An 18,154-nucleotide genomic window follows, 5' to 3' on the forward strand; every position below is an offset into this window, starting at 1 on the left:
ATTAACTTTGCTGGCACTAAATGCACAAGGGCTTAGCACATGTGTTGCTTCAGGAAGTGGATCCTGTTTTTTGGAAACATACCATAGCATTCCTCTGCATTTTAAAAAGATAATATTGTATAGATCATTATTTTGAGTTGTGTGTGGAGATTGTGTGTAGAGGGGAAATGAGAAACTACCTGCATAATCTGATATTTTGAAATAATCTGAAATGCTATGGAAATCAGTGTTGTTTAGATGCTTTTTGTAAGACTTGTTTGACATAAAATTAACTGGAAGTTTAGAGAATCTTTTCTCTGTGAGTTGTGTGTCATCTGGCCTTAAAATGTATAGGATTTCCTTTAAGGCCATAAGCAATCTAAGTCACTTTTGAAAATGGAGCTTAGGTGCCTAAGTCATTTAGGCACCTTTGAAAGTTTTACCTATAGTCTTCTAATGATTTAATTGTTTGTTCCAACATAGTCATAAGCTACATGAAGGCTGGAGTTCAGGGGCTCTCATTTACACTGTTGTAAATCAGAAATACCTTATTAATTAGGTTATGAGACAGATAAGGTATGTACACTGCGATAAAAACCCAGCAGCACTGAGTCTCAGAGCCCAAGCTCCAGGCCGAGAACAAACATCTATGCTACAATTTTATTGCTCCACAGGCCGAGTCAGCTGACCTGGGCCAGCTGCAGCCATGCCACAGGTCTTTTACTGCAGTGTAGACACACTCAAAACTCTAACCACAGCTCTGACTATGTGTAACAGATTTGATGCACAAAAAGAGGAAACCAAACATAAAAAGTGAGTATTCTAGAAGAAACTACACTGAATACTAGGCAGATGGCTCTTTTGAAGTGTCTTTCTGGAAAATCAATTCTGATTATAACAGTATCAACTTTAAGGTTACCTGTAGCAGATCAGTTAGAGTAGAAACAGATAGATGCTGAAGAGGATTTGTACAAGAGGATTTGCTGAAATGTTGTGAGAGTTGCTGTCTTTCCCAATCTGGTTTCAAATGCAGTCTACAGTCTAGACTGTAGACTTACTCCTTTTCTGGAGTTGGTTTTGCTAAACAGAAATTAAAAATAATCCAGCAAAATTCAGATCAAAATTTCTCAGCGGGCATGGCTATTACTACAGTTCTTTCCACAGGGCTCCTCAATCCACATCCAAGAAATTCTGACTTATCCACCACAGCAGGATCAACACCTGCTAACAGGATGGGGCATTTCATGCAAACATTTCAGACTACACTATTACTTGCTGGTATATCTTTGTTTATAACAACAATGCTGGAATTAAAGGGATGGGTCAGGTTGATTAGGTACTTACTGGATATCTGCCCAACTGGAATCTTTCCCAAACAGATGTCTCTTCATAACGTACACACTTTGTGTATGATTGTACATAGACGGCCGGCTGCTGCTCCCATTGAAGACAATAGAGTTTATAGTTTTGATTACTGATTTCAGTGAGAACAATATGATCCTCACATGTACATATCCACACACTCACACGAAAGGGATTCAGCCTCTAACTGTGCTCATATATTGCGTACAGAGTAAATGATAGGCTTCTATTATATCTGTCTAGAGCAGTTGTTTTCAACCTTTTTTCATTTGCAGACTCCTAAAAAATTTTGAATTGAGGTGTGGACCCCTTTGGAAATCTTAGGCATAGGCTGCAGAGGCGTTCACAGACCACAGGTTGAAAACCACTGGTCTAGAGGGGAGTATGCCCTCTCATCACTATAATATCTGACCATCTCATGAAATTATGGAATTAGAGTTCTATCGAGTTCTTGTCATGTACTAAAGCACAAAGACAAGCACAACCCCAGAACATGATAGTGAAAATATGTTTTTTTCTAAACTCATATATTATGGATGCAATAAAGTTTTTAGCCTGTTTGTGCAAAGGTTTGTGGGTATTTATTTTCTTTGATGTGGTGGATACATGTCCTTAAGACTGATTCTCAAATAACAGTGTACTTGATTAGCAGAAGCAGCCATGGCAGAGGCTGAAAGGCAGTCAGCTACTTGCTCTAACTGAGGTATTTTGTAATTCCAAGGAGTTACTCCTGTGCATTGTGAGATTTCTCTGCCTGGCTTTTACTGTGTAAATATTTACAAACTAAATTATATCCATAGGCCCCAATCCTGCAAACACTTAAGCGGGTGTTTAACTTCAATTTTAATCAATGGGAGTAAAGTTAATGACCCATGATGAAGTTAAGTACAAGCTTAAGTGTTTGTAGGATGTTTCTAAGTCACTTAAAGCCTAAAAAAATATTATAGATTGGTTTAGATTTTTAAAAGTTCAATTGTCTCTATACTTTAACAATCAGACAACCGTAAATAAATGTACAACTATGCCGTTTCCCATAATGAAAGAGATCAGTTATCATTATACCTACACAACTGTCCATTAAATAAAAGTTATCTGGCACCCATTGACTTTTATCAGAGGGCAAATATAGTTTCTAATTGAAAACACCTTGAGTAGTCCTATTGAACTAAAGGGCAATCTTTGCACTACAAAAATGATCATAGAACCCCAGAATTTTAGGACTAGAATGGCCATTGAGAGGTTATCTAGTCCAATCCCCTGCACTCATGACCGGACTAAGTATTATCTAGACCATCCCTGACAGGTGCTTGTCTAACCTGCTCTTAAAAATCTCCAATGATGGAGATTCCACAACCTCCCTGGGCAATTTATTCCAGTGCTTAACCGCCCTGACAGTTAGGAGGTTTTTCCTAATGTCCAATTAGACACAATTCACCATGAGCCCATTTCCAGCAGCGGTAGCAATAGCTGAAGATGTTGCTAAACAGAGATATAAGGGTTTGCTTATTATTTTAAAACTAGAGCATGGTTAGACAACAGGATGCTAAAGTCATCTGAGTCTTCCACACTACAAATTCCCCAGCTGCTACTACTGGTAGCGAATTGTGCATCCAATTTTAGTCAGAGTAGACACAGTTAATGGAACTACTTACAGTGGTAAATTTCCTCAATTCTCATTTTTGGTGTGTTTCCCTCAGTTTAAAAAGAATTTTTTTCCAGTTCATTTTTGGTAAAGCAGAAAAGAAAAGAAGTTGCTACATATGGCTACACAGAGAAGAAAAACTTAACTATTGTAATCAGGCTGCAAGTAACAGCTACAGAACTGCTCAGTACACTGTGGCAATAACTTAAAAGATTTCCAGAGTGCCTTACATTTCAAGCATATATCAAGTTGTTCCATGCATACCCATATGTCAAGACAGAATTCTGTTGACTACATTGGGTTCACCCTTTGTGGAACAATACTTAAGATCAGGGCCTAAATGTACGATATTTCCTGGCTACAGTGTTGCACCCATTAAACATCTTTCCCTTATAATATTACAGTATGAAATTCGTATTTATTTTTGTTAGCTGTCCCTGGAGATTTGAATACACACCCACTGGTACACTGATTGAAAAAAAAAATCTAGATTTAAGTTGAAGGAAATGCTTCAGAGATCAAACAGCATACCATGTTAAAGCAGCTATATTAATAAATATTTAAGACTTCTACATAGTAGATTCAGTCCAAGTGAAAAAGATCTCTAGACAAACTTAAACCAACCAAATTGCATAGCCAAACACCTTTAGAACTGAGTGAACAAACCAGAGGCCTCCTGGTGCTTTAACATTCAGCTGTATGTTGCATCCACTCCCTGGTTGCTGATAAAGGAATCCTGTAAAACTGAAAGCAGGCAGGTAAAGGCACTTCCTGGAGGCAGAATTAAATAGAGAATGGGAGTTTTCCTCTGATCTCTCTGAAAAACCAATCAGGCAGGGTCAGCCAGGCGTTGATTCTCCTCACGTCCCTCCTACACCTTTTCCAAAGACCCAATGGCTTTGTCTCTTTGGGAGATTGACTTCAGTCACATGGTCCGAATCAAGGGCAGGTAACTTAGGAGAGGAGGAAGAAAAAAAAAAAAAAAAGCCCAAGCCCAGGCTGGGTTGCTGCCATGATGTCAGAGGGAGAGAAACCCACAGCTTGTTAATTTCACCTCCCAATCAGACCCGGGGAGAAGGAGATCATTGGGAACAGGTAGAGCTGTAAGAAGTTTTCTCCATTTTTGTCTCAGCCCCCCTTCCCCAATAGCGCGCTCTCTTCTCTTGATATTATTACTCCTTGTCCTCTTATTTCCCCTTTGATCACTTGGAAGAAGGGGTGAGTCTCTGTGGGATTTATTTTATTTTCGTTTGTCTTTTTTTTTTTTTTTTTTGACCTGTGCTTTTGATTGTAGTTGTTTCCCCCTGTGGTCATGACGGCTTCGCACAGTGACTCTTTGGTGGTGTTGTTTGGGGCAACAGCTGGTGCATATGGGGCTAAACTGGGTTCGGATGAGAGGGAACTAATTCTCTTGGTGTGGCAAGTTGTGGATCTACACAGCAAGAAGGTATGGCTTCAAAGTCTTGATACGAGGTTGTGTTATGTGCGTACGCTGCAAGCGAAGCAGCCCCCCAGCCCTGAGCTGGCCGGGTGCAGGCATTATGGTCAGTATCACTTATCCACCTCAGCTGGGGCTGTTTGTTCATTTCACAAATGCACCAAAAGGGAGGGGGGAGGTTAAGTCTACAAAGACCTTTTGCCTTTTCTTATTCTCCGCCCCCCCAAGATTTTTTTTAAATTAGGCTATTTTTATTTTATTTTTCTTTAAACGTTGGTTCTTTTCATGTTAGATTTCTCCTCATTTTTGGAGACTTCCAATCCTCTTTCCGTCTCCCCGCATGCACGCTTGGGACACCAAACGTGCATGCTTTAATGGAAACTATCTCCACAAGGAAAACAGATCCTGAATGGCCTTGTTTTTGTTCGTTTTTCTTACGATCAAGCTATTTTTTAAAATATGTACCTTATTTTAAGCCATTCTAAAGGTAATTTTTTATTTTTAATTACTGTAATGTAGATGAGTCTCAGGCTGCTAGATGTAAAGTTTTGTTTTTTAACCCCTACACACACACACACTTGTCAATTTGGTTGAGCAGAGTCTTCAAATTGTGTAAAGCTATATGATCTTCCCACCAAAAATCTAACAACTACTGAACGAACCAACGCTGAGTGGAAAACATGTTCTCCCTATGAATGCGTAAGAACCCATAGCAAGTACCCAGTGCTGGGAGTCTCCTCTCCTGGGGCAGGAGGGAAGTTAGGGAGGGCTTTGATTTGTGAAATAGACAAATACGTTTTTTGGAAAGTGATACGGACCTTTCTGACATTTCTGCTAAGCAATTGAATGCATTGTAATAACGAACTCATTCCATTGCTCCTCACTTTTCTCCCCCACTTAACATGTTTTCAGGTAGGGACATTGCACAAATCCCTGGTGAAAGCAGACAGTTTGGAGCTAAGTGACCAGTGTCGAGAAGTGAGTGGCTTAACACCAGAGGGACTGAGCAAAGCTGAGCCTTTGGACCGAGTTCTCCAACAGGTGAGGACCAGCAAGGGCATTTAAGGGTTAACTCTGGGAACAGGATTGAACTGATGCAATAAAGCAAATACACTTGGTTTTGCCTTTCAATTTGAAATCACTAGCAAACTGTTTCAAAACCAGCCATACCTAAGTCAAGGTATACCCCACAGACAGCTCTTGAGCTATGTGAAATTGGGTTCTTGGAGAAAAATGGGAAGAGCTCAAGTAAATTGTGGCAAAACTTTTGAGTCGGTGTCCTTGTTCTGACAGTTTTGGCCTATGCTTTTGATTTATTCAAATAGGTCCATGTACAACTTTTACCCTAAAGTTCTCTTCTTCAAGGCTTAACAGGGTGTAGCAGGATAATTAACAAGTCAGAAATTATTAGGGTACTTAACAAAAAATTTTCAGAGAAGTTTGATCAAAGAAATACTATTATACTAAAGATACAGATTCATCACCTTATCAGTGCTAATATAAGACCTTGTCTTTCTTGCGTTGTGAAGAAAAACAATTCACTCTTAAAAGTAATTAGTTGCACATACCAAATTATAATTTCTGTAAAATACCACACAGGCAGTGTGCATGACTTCTCTAGAAAGTTGAACTGAATGATCTTAAATTAATGGATAAGGAAGTGCTTAATTATAGTGAGGTAGAAGTTGAGTTTGGATGTCCAAATGCATAATACAAAATCCCTGCCTTCTGTCTGTAAGCTTGTTTCTTCTATTGTTGCATTTTGCTCCTTGAAGCATTCTGCATCACCTTAATTTCAGACAATATGATAACCTGAAAATTCTTATGATCCTTACAGTTTAAAGAGGAGGCTAGTTACTTTAATTTTTAGTGTGTGTGTCATATATACACCATGGCTTTTTTGTGTCTTTAAAATGTGATTGCTTAGTAAACTGAACTTGACTGGAAAAATACAATAGTGCATTTTTGTGGAGTACTGTATATGAAAACTGTCTTTCCACACCTTGCTTGAATCATTGTGGGTGTGTTTTGAAAGAGAAACTTGCTTAGGCAGTAGGACAGGTTCATGTTGTAACTTCTGGTGACACACGCATAACTTGGCAGAATAGGAACTAACCTGACTTGATGCTGAATGGTTAACAATTCACTGTACCTGGACTAAATAATTTCTTAAATATAAATACACAACCTTTGTGCATTCAACATCATTTATTTTTCAAAATTAAATGTGGATTACACTGTTTTGTTTTGTTTTTTTTCTATGTTACACAAGTTTCACAAGAGTCCAGCTGGGAGTGTAAAGTGATTTGTGTAGCTTCAAAATAACTCTGAGAAAATGTAAAGCTGCAGGTTTGAGCTTGTCCCAGATCTTGCACTAAAGGCATCTGGAACAGCTTAGCAAAGTACACCCTGTTTACCTTTATAGTACACACTTTAATTATACTTGATACTTTTATGAGAGATTGTATCTTACTCCCATAAACTGCGCTGTAGGTGGGTCTACTCCAGCATATAAAGAGAAATATTAGCTTTTGTGTATGGGTGTGGAAGAGACTCTCTTGCAAAATATTTTTTTTCATTTGGGTGGCATATCTTGGCAATTGAGGAAGAATGTTTTTGTGATTAAAGCATTGGTGTGCAACTGCTGGTTCTGTCACTGTCTTCCTGTATGACTTTAAGCACTTCACTTAATTTCAGTGCCTCAATTGCTCCACCTGTAAAAAGAGAATGACAGTACGATGACTTCAGATATGTGTTGTGAGGATATATTAATTCATGTTTTTGAGATAGTCATGTACTATGGTAGCAAAAGTAGAATCTATAGTCCACAATTATAGGAGCCGATCCCTGCGTGTTCTATTAGGTTCTTACAAATTACTTGACGCCTTCAGGTAAGGTAGAACTCTTATTGCCTGGAATAATTGGGGATTGAGTAGTTCATTAAACTGAACATCTCAAAATTATAGTAAGTATGGTGCATAAATTGCAGTCGGGTGCACTGCATTGCTTTTTTTTTGTCTTTCAAACCACTGGGAAGTGATTTTTTTTCAGTGTGTTCAAGGCATCGGAATGTGAAAGGATATCAACTTGCTCTTCATCAACGTTTTTGTTTTTCCAACCCCTATCAAGAAAAATGGTTTGTGTAACTAGATGTTCATAAGATTGGTGTTTGTAAAATCGAGGTTCTATTGTATTGTTAATGAATGCAGATTTTAAAAAAATTTAAAAGCGCATTCTGCTAATCAAAATAATCTAAAAGTGCAATTAGGCAAAGTGGTTATTTTAAAAAAACAAGTTATACCTAGATTTGAGGGCACATTGTAGAGAACCTGATAGTGCAATTGATCAGTCTACTAAACGTTATTCCCTTCTGGAGACACTACTGCAAACTCTGCAAAGGGAGGGTGAGATCACAAAGCTAGTTGCCTTCATCTGGTCCCTCTGAAGTCCCCCACCCCAACTTATAATGACAGGCATTTATTGCTGAGAAGTAGCCCAGCGCTGCTGTTTCTAGTCAGGAACATTGGCAGCATTGGGAAAGGGAAGCTTGCACTATGAATGAGCCTCATTTGAGTGCCCTCAACTCCTACTGGCTTCAATGGGTATACTCCACTTCTTTGGACCAGATCCCAAATGCCCTGCTTACAGAAATACAATACAATATAATAGTACTGCACATTTATTCACCCACATTTTAAAAAGCACATTTGATTTTGAATTAGATGCATGGGTGACTATACAACTTGTATTAGCAATATATTTAAAATAGAAATCTTGCTTTTTGGATTGTGACTGAAATAATACTGTTTTTCCAGTTATACTTTTCCAGCATACAAAGCCTACAGAGAGACTGTAGCTTCAGGAAAAAAAAATCTTACACTGCAATGTCTCTTCATAGTTTGAGATTTTATATAGTGCTTTTCATATACATAACTCCATTCTGAAAAGCTAAAGGTAAATTTAAGTGTCTTACACTTAATTTTCCCTTTGCACAAATCTCAGCCATGTAATCAAGAGTGTCCGTGCTTGTTAATTATACACTGTTCTTGCCTTGGATTCCCAATCTCTACCTATAATGGAGAGAGAGAATTTCCAAACACAAATACATTGTATATTGTAACTTTCAGCCTTGCTTCAGGCATGGAGAAAAACGGGTGAATTGCAGGTGGCTGAGCTTTGTCATTGAGCCTGAAAGGATTATTTTTGTTGTTGTTCTGGCAGAATTCAAACAACGGACAGCAGTTCTCCTGCCAGCATTGGCACATGGTCCATTAAAAGTATGTGTTGTGGGTCAAGTTATATATTACTAAAGGGCTAGGCTTTAATAATATAAGGAGATGTCTTTAAATCAAAATTGGGCTTTTTTTTAATATACACTTAACTGTTGTGGTGGTAGTGCAGGGAAAACTTTGTATTTGTATGGTCATGAATAAACTAGTCATATTATTCTACAAAGTTTTGTTTTATTATTTTAAAAACGGTATTTGAAGATCAAAGGGAATTTTCAAATAACGAATATTTTTAATGTGCATGATATGATCAATTTACACTGTGTGTCTCTAACTTATTTGTCCTTGCTTGTAGTAATAAACTCCAGTGCCTGTAGACCCAAGGGGTAGACTGCATTCTATGATGCACAGTAGCATTGTGTGTGCAAGTATCTTTTTGTCTTAGTGGAGGAAAATCTGTTCGGGATTCCTAAACCCTTTAGTCACTTTGCTTTACACCCTATTAGTCACTTTGCTTTGTGTATTCAGTGAATTCAAAATGGAAATGATTCCAAGACATAACTTTCAAGTGCGACATCCTTACAATCTTGGAAAGCCTGTGATCTGCTCCTTTCTGGTTCGGATTCATTGTCCTAGCTTCAGAGTTTCCTTTCATATTCAATGCAAGTTTAGTATCAAGTCTCAAACTCTTCTAAAATAATAAATATCTCAGTAAGTTGAGGGCATATAGAGATTAATTTCCAGGCCACATAAAATCAGACTGATTTTATTTTTAACTAAAAATGTCTTGCACTGTAGGAATTTCTATCTTCCATACTCGAATCATATTGGACAGTCTGACCTAAAGTAGTTACTGTTTTAGGCAGCCATATGGTATAGTGAAATTGAACATCTCAAAAGACCAAACAGATTGGAACTCTTCGCACAATACTTCTGATCACTAATTATATGCACTAGATCCAGTGTTGTAAGTGTTTAAAGCAGTCATTGCCTATAAATAAATGTCCCATCAAGTACATTTTGAAATATAATCAGGTTAAAAAATAGCTGTAGCTCTCTTACAAAGAGGAAAGCATCCTAAGTACCTGGTCTAGACATTAAAAGGAATGGCCAGCTGTGGACTTTGTTTTCTTCCAGTCATTCTCATGCCATATTTCCAACCTCCAAAAGTTCAAAATTCATGAATTGGATGACCCCCCCCCCCCCGTGCAAACAAATCATGAGTGGCTTACGAATCATCACACTTTCTTTAAATAATACATTTTGGAATAATTTTATTTCCTTTCTGGTTTCTGAGCCTTCGAGGTGCACTTACTTCATGTTTTCAAGCTTTTCTTTGCAACCAGGAGGACTAGATGTCTACTTTTGCTTTTAAATGAAAGCTGAGATTCTCATGCAGTGTCCTGATTCCAGCAGCTGGGGCTTTGAGGAAAAACAGCTATTGTGAGAACTGGCGACACTGCAAATATCTTAACTCCTCCACACCCCACCCAAGGCATGACCTAAATCGACTTGATTCACCTTGCTTAATCCTTATTGCTTGTCATGCTGAGAGAGGAAAAAGATGAAGAAAAATTAGTAATTATGGTGGAGAAATGCCTGTGATATGAAGACGTTGGGTGGTTTTCATTCCCAGTTACTGATTTCCTTTGAGCAGTAGTCCTAAAGCCTGAGTTTTCAGCGGGAGTTGTGTGCGTGACTCTCTGTTTGAAAATGTTCATCCAAGATTCAGTTATGGAACGATATGAAATCACCTTTTAGTTGAACTCAAATACTTGCCTGCTGGACTGTCCTAAACTGGCTGGCCTTTCATCATATTATATATTGCAGCAAATAGACCAAGGACAAATTTACTTTGTCTTCTATGGCCTAAAGAACTTGGAATCAAGCAACATGCCAATTTCTTTTTCTCTTATATTGAGCAGAAGTTGAAAATACTAAAGGCTTTGCTTATACTAAGACAATACTAAATGGCCATGAAAACAAATTGCTTCTTTTACACATGCATATTTGATTTTTAAATTCTTGTTGATTAAGCAATCGAATCACACGGTTGGTATATTTCACCAAATATCAACCAAGTCAGTGGGAAACAAACTAGTTGGTTGAGCCTTTTAAGGACAAGGGGTGGTAGAACCAGTGGATTCCTGCAGCCTGATTAACCAGCTGGAACTAAACTGAAAGGGAAACTTGTTCTGCACCTTTTATCCATAGTGCGGTGGTAAAGACTGTTCCCATTTCATTGTTTTCAATTCTTGTGATTTTTATGATGCATCTGGTGATATTTGGTATCTGTGTTAAAGCTTTTGTTTTTAAGAAATTAGTTTTTCTAATCCACATGTTCACAGAGGGAAAAACCTGAAAACATGAACTGATTTTTACTGTAAAGCCTCAGAGGCCAGAAGGCAAATAAAAAGAACTCCAAACTACTTATATTGGCAAATCTCTTGATTTTTGGGGATCTGACTCTTGAATGCTTGCTAGTGTCAATGCTGATAAAATCCAAACAGAGACATTGTTGTGGGTTGTCTTTTCCTCCAGGCTTATCTAGCACTCATGCTCCTAGTCTTCATGCCAAAATGGTATCAGCAGTGTTGACAAAATCTAATGCCTACACTTACATTTTTTTTTTTAAAGAGCAATTGGTATGGTTGAAGGAAAATAGCAGCAGTGTTTAACTACTCTGCAATTATGTGATTGTTCTTCAGCCTTAGTTCTGACAAAGCATAGGAAAAACAATATGGTGGAGTCCCCATCTCAGGTCTTTGCCTATATATGAAGCATATTCTATTATTAAAATTGCAGAATAGTACTACTGAATGTGGGCACGTTAGCTCTTTGGAGCAACTGTAAATCGAAGCCCCTCCAGGCTTGTCCTCATTGCAAAGTTAACATGAGTGAGCATTACCTTTAGCTCCACCTCAAGTGCTGCTAGTCCTCCGGTGCCTTCCCACAATCCCCCCACATGCCAAGAAAGGACAGACAAGTTCTCCCAGGGTTCACTGGGAAACAATTCATAGAGCTACTCATCTTACTGCATTCCAAGAACCATGGAATATGCTCCCAGAAGTTTTAGTGCCACACACAAGTGAAGTGTCAGTGTGGACACAGCAACTTAAGTGTTACTTTGCAGTGTGGCTGCTATCACTCGAGCGAGGCTAACTCAATAGAAATAAAACCAGTGTAAATAACTCAAGTTAACTCTGCAGCAAAAACTTATCCTTAGATTGACTCCCTGAAATTGTAGCCAACAAAATCTCCAATGCTAAAAATTAGATCTTTATGCTTTTTGCCTGGTTCCAGGCACTTGTTTATATAATGGGATTTCCTATTATTAGCCGTGGAGATGGATGGTTAAAACATAGCTTCCCCAAATCTAGCTGTGATTCTGTTTTTGATGCTGTAGGTGGAGTCTGATGGTTTTTTCTTTTTTCCCATTGCTAATCCTCTATGCTGTCCAAGTCCCTACAGGTCGCATTTGGAACACTTTCTGCTTTACAGTCAGCTAGGCCAGATGACAGCTCATACCTAAGATGGCTTCTTCGAAAGCACCATTGTGTCACATATCAGGGTGCAGTCTTGGCAAGGTTTATACTCCACAGAGCTTGGGGCACAGTAATATTTTTTGTGAGACTAAAAATCATAATATTTTCATCTGAGCGATTCAGTGCTGAACAAATATTAAGCCTTGTATATCCCCAAGAAGTATATTTAGATCCATTTTACACCTGAGTAAATTGAGAACTGGGTAGCTTATATCACTTTCTTTGGGCTGCATCATGAGTGATGTGCAGACAAGGGAATAACGCTCAGTAGTGCTGGCTACTAGTGCTGTCATTCCTTAACCACTGGACCATATTAGTCACTGTAGGTGAGTGTTCATTTTAATACGGGGAAGGAGAATTTGGACATTCTCGCCTATCTGCTGCTGCTGCCTACTTCTGGTAAAGTTAAACAGTAACTTAAGCCTCTTATCAGATTGGGGTGGAGTAGTAGCTATAAAATAGCAAACCATTGCAACAACCTGTATAGTCACCCAAACAATTCATATCTTCACATGGGATAGATCGGGGTGGCCAACCTGAGCCTGAGAAGGAGCCAGAATTTACCAATGTACATTGCCAAAGTGCCACAGTAATATGTCAGCATCCCCCGATTAGCTCCCCCCTGCTCCCAGTGCCTCCCACCCCAACAGCAGCCGCGCCAATCAGTGCCTCACCATCAGCTGTTTTGTGGCATGTAGGAGGCTCTGGGTGGGAGGTGGAGGAGCAAGGGCATGGCAGGCTCAGTGGAGGGGGCAGGAAGGGGTGGAGTGGGGGCAGGGCCTGTGGCAGAGCCAGGGGTTGAGCCGTGAGCACCCCCCGGCACATTGGAAAGTTGGCGTCTGTAGCTCCAGCCCCGGAGTCGGTGCCTACACAAGGAGCCGCCTATTAACTTCTGAAGAGCCTCATGTGGCTCCAGAGCCACAGATTGGCCACCTCTGGGATAGATTGATGTGCTTGGAAGCCAAGTAGCTTTTCACTGGCATATGTCACCAATGTAGTCTGACATGCTCATATGTGTCAGGCAGAACTTGAGGCAATTTTTACTTCCTTTAAAAATAAAATACGATAAATGACTCCTGGGTGAGGAGCACAGGATCCTAAGGGATTATTTGATTTACTTCCTTTACCTCATTGTAGGTAGTTATACAGTAATGAGTCATCATGCTATTGCCTAAATACCCCCTTAAATGCTTTTGAAAATTCCATTCATAACTGGCCTGGGTTCGGTAGCGGGCTGAGTAAGGCCTGTGGCTGGGACCCGGCAGGCAGCAGCGTGCCATTAAAAATCGGCTCACATGCTGTCTTTGGCACGTGTGCCATAGGTTGCCGACCCCTGTTCTAGAGCTTCTGTTTTTCACCACTCTCCTAGGATCCAACAATCTGGCTCTTGTGGCAGCTGTCCAGAGGATTGCACAGCTCTCACTGCTGCATGTTGCTCTACTCAGAACTTTTTAAGTGTTTCTAAGCCTCATGCATGTGAACATTGGGTAGCTAACTAAATGAAGACAACACCTTACTCAACATGTTGTGGCACATCTAGGTTAAATAGTCAGTCTAAGAGAAAAGCACAGATGCTGACTCTGGCTATTGGCAGAGGTAGCAAGGCAGTATTATGGAGAGAGCTATAAAAAGGCTAATTGGAGTCTGGTTTTAGAGTAACTGCCCTCATAATGCTTGCTTTATGCAAAACTATTACACTTAATACTTCGTATGTTTAGTCTAGGTATAACTCCATTTATTTTTCAAAGACTAATTTTGATCCTTTGGCCCATATCTTCCGTTTTCTTTTTTAAGCTAAAAAACTCCCTTTATAGAAATGAAACCTCTAATTCTCTCTCTATTGCATGCCTGTAATTACATGGATATTGGTGTGTCTCACGGACAAACTCCTTCCATTCAAAGATTCCAAACTTTAGTGATTTCCTCTATCTATTTTATCAAGTCTGCCATTTCAGGTACAGAGAGCAGCAATAAGTTGCTGGGTTTAGTAGGGTGTGGGTGGGGTTGGTGGCGGCAGCCTATGATATACAGGAGGTGAGACTAGATGATCTGATTGTCTCTTCTGTTCTTAAACTCTGACTCTAATAACACTGCACAGAAATTTAGGATGAAAAGCATAGAATGCTATATGTAACTGAAATTGCAGAGAGTATTTAGATGGGCAGAATGTAACTTTATTTAATTTAAGAGGAACCTTGTGGTTTATTTGAAAAAAGTGCCATGGAATCTTAATGCACATGAATGGGGGAGGAACTTGCTATCTAACATTTATCCTAAATCACATCCTGATCTGGAGGTCTGATTACAAGGAGAGAGTTTTTCGCAACCTACAAATATTTTGATGATCCACAAATGCAGACAAAGTATCTGATGTGTGAATCCCTACTTCTCTGGCAGGAGGAACTCTGCATAGTCTTAATGTGGCATAATTCTGTATGACAATTGTCATGCTGTCTGGAGTGGCTCCTGACAATGAGTGCATACCTCAGGGCAGACCCCCCAAGCTGGTGATGTGTTGTATAATTAGATTTCACTAAGCCAGTAACAAATGTGAACTCCTGGATCACGGTACCAGTCTTATCATGGAGTCAGACAGTCCCCTTAGACTCTCCAGTGTATCTTGCCACCCAGACAAACTGGCATTTGTGATAAAAGGTCACTTAAACCAAAAATCACACCACATTGGGTTGCTCTCAGTCCCAAGAGACCAGTCACTTATCCCAGATCAATTGGCACTCTAGATCTTACACCAAAGATAATGTTGACAGCTAATTCTATAGTAAACTTACTAAAGGAAGTGGAAAAAGAAAAGGAGTACTTGTGGCACCTTAGAGACTTACAAATTTATTTGAGCATAAGCTTTCGTGAGCTACAATAAATTTGTTAGTCTCTAAGGTGCCACAAGTACTCCTTTTCTTTTTGCGAATACAGACTAACATGGCTGCTACTCTGAAACCTGTCATTGTTAAAGGAAGTGAGAGTCATTGAGCGGTTAAAGCACATAAAATATATGTACAGGTGAATCACAGTTTGTCATTCCAAATGATGGCAGTGATGTACTAAACTGCCAGTTTCCCAAAAGTCTTGTCAGGGTAGCTGGATTGTCTCTGGATAGCTCTGCTTTGCATCTGGTTCACTTCCCTGTAAGAGTCCAAACAGTCCAGAGATCCAGGATCTTTCCTTGAATACATACTAAGAGGTGCTTCTCACAGAAAACAAGCTGGAAGTGTCACTATCCATGTGGGCTTTTCCTTTGATGACAGTGTGAGGAATGCCTTTTGAATCTTTGACTTTGGATCATCTCACATGCTGACCACTTGCTTTGAAATTGGCTCTTTCCTGTTAGAGTTCTTCATCTACATTCTACAAGGCTTCTTTCTCCTTTGATGGGATATTTCATTACATGGATATAATGTAGTAGCAGACATTTACATTGTGTATTAACCTGATACAGATAAATGAAAACAATGCAAGTAGCATCCCTTTAGGTTTCATGAATGTTAAATGTATAAGAATGTATTTGATGTTTAAACATCACTTTGCTCCATACTAATACACAAGCAAATTGGCCTGGGGCTTCAGCATGAGCTTGCACTTGGTCTGCCAGCGTCACAACAGTAAAAACTTGCTGCTGCAGTCGGTCACTGGCAGAAGGATTTGGGAAGGAATTACGATTGGAAGGATTAGGGTTTACTAGTAATCAGTTATGTGGGATTTTTGGTCCTGACACATCATCATCCGAGATAAATCTTGACTAAGTGTTTGCTAAACTTGTCTAGTGTTCTTTCTAAAACTCCACAGAAGAATCAGAAATTTCTATCTTCTCCTCCCCATTAAGTCACTGGAAAAATAATAATTTGGGTTTCATAAATGCTATATTTTTATTGCAAATAGTGGTCGTCTTCCTCCCATATATTCCTGGAAAAGCTTCTTTCCTTACAATTGCTGCTCTGCATAAAGTCCAAGAGTCCTCCATTTCTACTGGGCATGACCAGTTGTTCTTATTTCCTTTATTGCAATTACCTCCTCACTTCAGTACAAAAGGTGGGGACTGGATTGTTTGAAAGCAACTTCATGTATCTATCATTGCAGACACTGGATTAGAAAGATGCTTGCCTTGGTACCCTCCCTCTGGTAGCCTATTTGCCTCACCTCTATGATACATTTGTCTCCTTGGTTGATGTTCTTGAATCAGTTCTGTACTCTACTCTAGTTTCCTAGGATGATCATTCCACTCTTTTAGCAAATGTCTTGCTTTGTAAAAGAGACACAAGGTGGGTGAGGTAATGTCTTTTATTGGTCCAGAAATGGAATAGATGCTTTGCCAAGCTGTGTATCTATGTGCTGCAAACACAGACATTAGTAATGAACTAAACAGTATACATAAAATATTGGGAATAGAAGCCTAAATACTTAATATAAGAGCACTTTATAATTTAATAAAAGAACAACAAACAAAATTTCCCCCACTTCAGCTCTTAACAATAGATTTAAAAATAACAAAAGGGTTTTTTTGTTTTTGTTTTTTTTCTTCTCCCCCCTCCGGTCCACCTGTGTAGACTGTGAAGAGCTAATGAGGAAGAGAAGCTGAAGAAATTAGCTTTGTATTTAGTTTGGAAAGTCATGAGATTAGCAGTCATTCTTATCTCTTGTGGGAGTGAGTTCCAGATCCTAAGTCTGGCTCCCATGAAAGTTCTGGATCTTTTGACTAAACACAAACTCTACCACGTGAGCTCAAGGAGAACTTCTGTTAGCTGTCAGTAATATGGGTCTTAATCTAGCATTGGGATAGCCCCAGAGGATAACATGACCAGGCTAAGGGCACGATCCTGTGAAGACTTATGCATGTGCCTAACTTTATTCACTGTAAGCACAGCATCTAAAGTTAAGCACAAGCATAAGACTTTGCAGGAATGGGATCATAATGAGAAATTCCATTACATTGATATTCAGTGTACAACCATATAAAGCTATAATAGAGCAATAGCAATCAAATGTGGAGACCACTGACTAAAGAAACATGGAAAGCAGAGTAGGGAGGCTTTCCTCCTAGTGTAATTCTTGATATGTGTTTCCAGGGCCTAAATATTGGGATTGGTTCTAAAGATTTTTTGCAGCATCTTCTGCAGCTGAGGAAAAAACCTTTATTCTTGTTTTTTGGAAGTCTGACACTTCAGGCATCCCGGGAGAGGAAGTGTTCTGTATTACATTAGAATAACTCTTGGTTGGGAGGGAGGAGAGTGTGTGTTTGTGAGGGTGTGTTATGGGTAGGGGCTGTAAGGACAGGGCTCTGAAGGATTGCAGGAAGTAAGACTTTTACCCCATTGTATCAGCTGGAGTGTTATTTCTTATAGCAAATCAGAATTGTTAGAGGATGAACTCTTGCTTACTGAGGAACTTGCGAAAGGCCACCAGGCTTTGAAGGGGGAGGTAGGAAGACTGGGAAAAAGGCAACAGCTATCAGTGTGTACTTAAATTTATCTATAACAGCTGTGAGTAGACCTTACTACATATTTGTAACCATGTGGTAATTGATAGCTAGTCTTTTACATATTTGTGAATTAAATTTTGCCCTTTTCTAGGAACAACAAATGGTGGTGGCTGGTGTGTTGTCCATTGGTGGCTGGCCATAACAAGTTGGACTGGAGTGGCTGAAGAGGGAAGGTTCTTGTCTGATTCTTGTAGTGTTTGGGATGCTCCTGACGGGTGGGTGGGTGGGAGGGAGTTGGGTCTCTGGCTAGTTCAGGGGAACAGTGCTCCAGTTTTCCTCTGGTACCAGTTTCCCAAGCTTCAAGCTGGAGCTGTACAGGAAGGCCACCAGTGGAGCTATCCTATAGGGCTGGCAACCAATGGAACAGAAGCTTGCCCCCTCTTTCCATCCCCTTCTGTATTGAGGAGAGGTACAGTGATGCATATCCCATGTGCTCTCTGGAGCACTTGAGGGAGGGGCAACACAAGA

General features: G+C 39.6%; 1 protein-coding gene across 9 annotated transcripts in view; it reads left to right on the plus strand.

Annotated features, from left to right (window-relative positions):
* The first annotated feature begins 3,976 nt into the window (after nt 1-3,976).
* ESRP2 (epithelial splicing regulatory protein 2) overlaps nt 3,977-18,154 on the plus strand; it is a 112,351-nt gene continuing 98,173 nt past the window's right edge. For 8 of the 9 annotated variants that reach the window (XM_084644233.1, XM_084644236.1, XM_084644228.1 and 5 more), the window contains exons 1-3: nt 3,983-4,078; nt 4,278-4,430; nt 5,334-5,462. In XM_084644233.1, the coding sequence (XP_084500359.1) occupies nt 4,296-4,430; nt 5,334-5,462 (264 nt within the window). In that variant the 5' untranslated portion in view covers nt 3,983-4,078; nt 4,278-4,295. Of the gene's footprint in view, nt 4,087-4,277; nt 4,431-5,333; nt 5,463-18,154 lie in introns of all 9 variants that reach the window. The other variant, XM_084644229.1, reaches the window with a different exon arrangement.

The sequence above is a fragment of the Lepidochelys olivacea genome (assembly GCF_965140295.1).
Source record: "Lepidochelys olivacea isolate rLepOli2 genome assembly, chromosome: 12".
Classification (NCBI taxonomy): domain Eukaryota; kingdom Metazoa; phylum Chordata; order Testudines; family Cheloniidae; genus Lepidochelys; species Lepidochelys olivacea.